At 36.3% G+C, this 5,935-nt stretch overlaps 1 protein-coding gene and 1 pseudogene across 1 annotated transcript; both read right to left on the bottom strand.

Moving 5' to 3' along the window:
- LOC101312319 overlaps positions 1-763 on the bottom strand; it is a 6,165-nt pseudogene extending 5,402 nt beyond the window's left edge.
- Positions 764-3,600: 2,837 nt separating this feature from the next.
- Positions 3,601-5,490, bottom strand: LOC101307082 (transcription elongation factor B polypeptide 1-like). The gene is made up of 4 exons (XM_004291475.1): positions 5,212-5,490; positions 5,022-5,127; positions 4,099-4,222; positions 3,601-3,991 (listed from the first exon to the last, which is right to left on the bottom strand). The coding sequence occupies exons 1-3, from the start codon at positions 5,321-5,323 to the stop codon at positions 4,144-4,146; spliced, it is 297 nt and encodes a 98-aa protein (XP_004291523.1). The 5' UTR covers positions 5,324-5,490; the 3' UTR covers positions 3,601-3,991; positions 4,099-4,143.
- Positions 5,491-5,935: the final 445 nt, after the last annotated feature.

The following is a 5,935-nucleotide window of genomic DNA, read 5'->3' as shown; positions in this document are numbered from 1 at the left end:
TCCACTTCTTGGGAGGAGGACCAAAACCTTCGTCCTTAAAACTATCAGATTCAGGCCAAATTCCACTGTCAATGACACCCACAATAATATCACTCTCAACCGTGGAATTTCGACCAATTCTCTCACTGAATCCCATGAAGTCCCAAGATCTTGTTGTTTGAAGTTGCAATGTTCTGCTTGGAAAGACAGAGACTACTTCCTTCATGTCTGCAGTCACAGTTTAAACATGAACATGATGACTTCTCAAACCAAAACAGTATAACCTCATTAAAATAGTATAAAAATAAAGTGTCTCAGGTCACTCACTAGAAAGTTTTTCTCTTTCCTGGTCAGTGAGTCTCGCAGAAAATCCATTGAAACTCCTTTTGTAACTTCTTACCAAAACATTTTCAGGAGAACTGAGAAAGAAATGAATGAGACATAAGAACTGACTTATAAATAAGACAGAAACAATGATGCTCAAAACCTAGATAGACAACCTGTCCTCAACAACTTTCTGTAGAATACTAAGATGGTGAGATGACAGCGAGTACAATTCAACAGAAAGCAGTGATCCCAAATACACAATATAGACCTGCATCATCATGATATATCTATTCAGAACTCGTCTCACTAGACAGATTGAATAGCCTAGTATAAGAGAACACAATTATTTGCATTTCCTTACCTTTTTATCGTCACAAGTAGCTCTGCATAACAAACTCAGAGTGATGATGAGAACTGAGAAGGAGTGATAAGACAGAAGAACTCCATGCTTAGCCATTGTCAAATGACTCAAATTCTCAAACATTTCAGGGAAGGAGTATTTAAACTGAAACCTTTCAAATGTGTTTTCGAAAGTACAGCTACTTTACAGAAATGACTCGTCCGACAACTATGAATTCTTAGTACGTTATGTACCTTCTGTATATTTCAACACTGATGACACTATAGCTGGATTTAGCTCACCTGGACACAATATGCATTAATGACAAAAGAACATCAATTCATTCCACCAAAATTCTACTAACTCAGCCAGCCAGCAGGATGTGGAACAAAACCATTTTTGCAAAGTTAAGGTTTCCATGTATTGAAGAAAATATTCAAATACATTTCATTTATATACCATATAAGAAAGCACTATTTGTCACGAAAAGGAAGTCATATTCATGCACTCCAGCACAGTATCAGTCAGATCCCAGAAAGACAATGAGACTTAAATTTTCCGTTTATTTCAAATATAGCTGAAGCACAATTAATGATTCTTTTGAAATTTAAAGTAACTCACTCAAAATTAAATTTAAAGTGCTCTTTTCTGGGTGCTAAAGAAGACTGTTTAAATAATCAACAAGAATTTGATATTACAGAGTTTGGATTCTTGGCTAACCTGGAAAGAAAACCACCCTTGATTCCCTAGTAGAAAAACAGGAATTCATGTAAGTATGCAAAACTTATCTTCTTGATCTAAAGTAAGAAATGGGAGAGAATTAAAGAGAGACAGAGGTGGGGAAAAAATTGATACCTTCACTCTGCAATTCTGTAAAGGTGGTGAGAAAATTGTGAGCACTCCACAGTTTACATCATAAATTAGTCTGCACTTGAGTACTTGACACAAGCAGACAAAGACTCACGGTAAATAACTATAGGGTCCAAGAGAGTTATTGATATCTTGAATTCACTAATTCTTATTCATTCAAACTCATTTGACATTGCAATCATTACAGAGGCTCTAAGGTACTAATCCTTTTTTGCATATACAACAACTGGACTTCGAACACTGCAAGTACCATCAGATCAAACCAATGATGCAAAGAGTTGTGATCTATCTGGCAAACTGCTCCCCACAACAGTTGCATTAAAAGTCTTCTCCTCATTCAAGGACTTGAAGGAAAGAGCATAAGGTACTTAGGTACCACCCTGATATCAAATTACGATGTGGAGAAGATTTTGGCCTTGTAAGTGGATTTTGCAAGGCCAACATGTTTAACTCTAGTCTACTACTAGATTCCATGGGTTTAACTTTAGCTCCCCCTGAAAGTTAATAATGATTCCTTGGTGATCCTTTGTCAGAACCCTGTAGGGCATGTGGTGTTATCTCCTCATTTCATTATAGCTCATGCACAGCAACCTTTATATAATCTGCTTTAATAGTGTCATACACAAGCCCTGGATTTATAGCTTTTACAGGATTGATATGTATGCTTCCATATCCAAATTCACCAGAAAGGTCCATAATGGAATTACAGATATGCGTAGACAGTAAAACAATGAGTGTAAATTAGTCGCAAAAGCCTGGATTTCGGGCTTCACTAGAAATCTAGAATACAAAGCATATGCAGTAACAGCCAAAAAAAATTCAGACATAAACATTCGGATACATTAGAACAATCTTTGAACTTCTCTGTGTACCTTTTGAGGCTTGCATATATACAACCAGATTTATTTAGCATTAATTCAGGCCCCGAATGGTTTAAAGTTGAAACACAAGGCTGGATGTGGCTGATCTGGACAGGAATGCAAAAGGTAAACAGTAAGAACAATGAACCAGTCATTACTATCCTAAACCCATTACCATGTATGCATATAGCAGATCTAGCCTACCATCACCATAGAGGTTCTCAAACACAATCTACTCTAATGTCAATGCCATAAACGTAAAGATGAACTCTAGATGTTTCAATCACAAGATCAACTCCAAATTTTATTTTTACCAAGTACAAAGAATGAAGAATCCATGTTTTTCTAATCTCTTTCTAGGTTGTAATCAATCACCGAGGGAGACAAAAAAAAAAAAAAAAAAACCCAGAAGAAAGGAAGACGAAAAGTAACCCTTATTTGAATGGAGGAACACAATGTGACAGTGGTGACTGCAGCCCATGTTGGAGTGATTATTTACAGTGTAGACCTTCCTACTGATTAAGCCCTGGCATGAAATGATTTGATCTTTTGTGATTGGGAACTAGTTTCCAGAACAGACTAGTTCCCAGAAGTGCGCAGTGTCATTCAGTAAATGAAAACATGAAATTCGAAAGATGCGTGAGAACATGATGAGTTCGTGGCCTTCAGTGTGAAGGGCGCCATAGTTTATAGTTGTTTGAGAGGAAGCTGATGAATGCCATATTTTTAGGGGAATAGCTTATTGTTGTTTTTTTATTTGGGGTACTTTAGTTAACATGAACCCCTTCCCTTCATGAGCGAGCAGGATCAGAGACTGCTCTAACTTCAAACTGCAAGCCAGTTTTTATGCCCAATTCCATCTAAAGATTGGCAACTTTAGAGTATAAACATCCGTTTTGAGATTTGGCACTCAGATACTAGAGCATTTTGGGAGACCCCCGAAAAGGCTCTGGGGTGGCGGATCACGTCTAGAAAGCATTACCATGTAGAGAATGCAGACATGTTCTTGCCTGGCAGATCCAGAACAGCAAGACAGCTTTATACCAATTCCTGAGTTGTTTACTTTTTGTCATCCGAACACCATCGGAGGAAAACTGACCAATACAGAACATATTACTTTCAAACTTTGAACACCTCTGCAGACTGCAGCCAACTGTGTCCTTAATTTTTAAACCAAAAAAGGGAAAGGAAAAGAAATTAAACTGAATTTCAGACATCACATCCAAAGCAACAAACCTACTCCATAAAAGGGTTTGTGATGTTATACCTCCAAGAATATCAAGAGCTAGAGGGTAACTTCACTTATCTCTGAGCCAACAAGCACAGTTGACTAGCAACAGCTCTGATATAAAAGATTTTACTGTAAATTATGTTCGTCTGTCTAAGACTAAGCATTAACATTAACGGAGGAATCTCACATTGTCTAATAAGTTGTAACTGACTGAGTTTTACTACAATGGATCTCATACTGTTCCAAATCCAAGTGAGAGAACCTCATCATACATATACTACATTGCAGTCTAGTTGAAAATTCTGGTGCTCGACACCATTTAGAAATTCCTAAGGTCTTCAAGCAGAGTACAGCCATATCCTCATCCATCCTCGTGGGAAATCACTACAAGTAGTCATAAACAAAGACAGGGGAAAAAAACTAAGAAGTTAACTTAGAACATAATCAATAGAGATTAAGACTACGAAACTGGTACCAAAGAGTTATCTTACATTACATATAGGGTTCAACCACAAGGCTGGGGAGAAATGATATACTCATGTATGAAGATAATTGGCTGCCATCATCAGCTCCAGGGTCAGTTCTGGTTCAATGTGAAACTCAGTTTGCTTACCACTGCACACAGTCAACAATACAAATCATGTAAAAAGAGAGAGCAAAAAGTAAAGTAGCATTTCCCATCAAACTATCAAATATTAAGTTCTAACTAGCGACCATATTCAACTCAAGATTCAACCAATATCCAGATAATAAACCGGCATTCAACTCCATTTATCATACAAAGTATATGGTTTACCAAACCAATATAATTCTTATACCACCTCACTCTTACTTCTCTGTTGCCAGCTTTTATGTTGCTTCAGTTGTTAGATGCAAATTTGATGAGTTCATTACTCCATAAGTAATCATGTCTGGAACACATTATTCTTTTCTATAGGAGACCATAGCCACATCATGACAAAAGAAAAGAAAACCGCAAAAAGTAAATAAACCACCAACTTAAGGAAATGTTCTTTGTAACATTATCACAGTACCTAGATTACCTAATTTTCTCTCATTTTTAAAGGTCGGACCTTTTTTTCTTCTTTTTTTTCCAAAGAAATAAACTTTAGAAGTTCACAAATGGTTTGGTGGCCTAACAATCATTCATTACTTTGACACTCAATTTTAATTATAATGGTGATATAACTTAAGATATGCTAAGCCTGGTGAGCTACTAAGGTGAAGCTTTCTTAAAATTTAAAGCCTATAAATTTCAATTTTTTAAAACTTAAAAGCCTATAAATTTCAACATCGATCAAATATAATGTTCAATTCAGAAACAACAGCCAGTACAGTGACCTATATCAGCAATTAGGAATTATCATCGAAGCTGTAAAATTCGAAAGCAAAAGTAGAAACAGAGAATCGAAACCTGGCGAATTGAAGATTCCAATAGAAATACTTGCAGATCTTCTCAAGAATGGTGGTGCTGATCTCCGGGAACGTGACCTCGCCGAGTTCGGTTTCGGCAAAACCCCCTGCCCAAATTTTCAAAATTTCAAACCCTAAATCCTCTAATCGCAACTAATTAGAGAAAGAAAGAAAGAAAGAAAGAGAGAGACCTGGAGAAGTGAGCATGTTGCGGATGGTCTGGGAGACCATGGCGGCGTCTTTGTGGACGACGAATTCGAAGCCCTCGGCGCTGATCAGCTTCACGGTGTCTTCCTTCTTCATCTTTGAGGAGGCGAGATTGAGTTTCGATTTAGGGAGAGAAGGGAAATCGAAACTCAGTGACTCGATTTTGCTTCAGCGTAAGGACGTGTTTGTCTCTCCTATATTCTACTACCCCCTCACACTGGTTTTGAGCGCGTGCTTTCACTCCGGCAGATTATTATTTTTATTTATTTTTATATAAAAAAACAACTATATGCTACAACTAATATTTTTCAACAACATCAGGAATTCATATACAGAGAAAATATAAGAACCGAGTAAAAGTGTAAGAGAAATTTTTAAATACACACTCTTAATATTTTAATACATACCCTTTACTTAATACATCACCTATCAAGTTTTTCATTTCAGTATTATACTTAATACACATCTCAAACTGCCTAAAATGCCCTTAATTTATGAAATATTCTATTATTTAATATAATTAATGTATATTTACCATTTGGTACCTCTTTTTACATATTATTTCGTCCAATTTTTTACTAGAAATTTTTTGTTATCATCATTCAATTTATAATCAAATGATTATTGTTATATCCCAACTCCAAATCACCAATACAAGTTTTCAAAATTCACAAACTAGTAGAACTGTAGAAGTACAGTAGCTATTGA

The sequence above is a fragment of the Fragaria vesca genome, linkage group LG2, assembly GCF_000184155.1.
Source record: "Fragaria vesca subsp. vesca linkage group LG2, FraVesHawaii_1.0, whole genome shotgun sequence".
Classification (NCBI taxonomy): domain Eukaryota; kingdom Viridiplantae; phylum Streptophyta; class Magnoliopsida; order Rosales; family Rosaceae; genus Fragaria; species Fragaria vesca.
The sequence above is the reverse complement of the archived record's forward strand: the minus strand, read 5'-3'. Positions and strand labels throughout refer to the sequence as shown.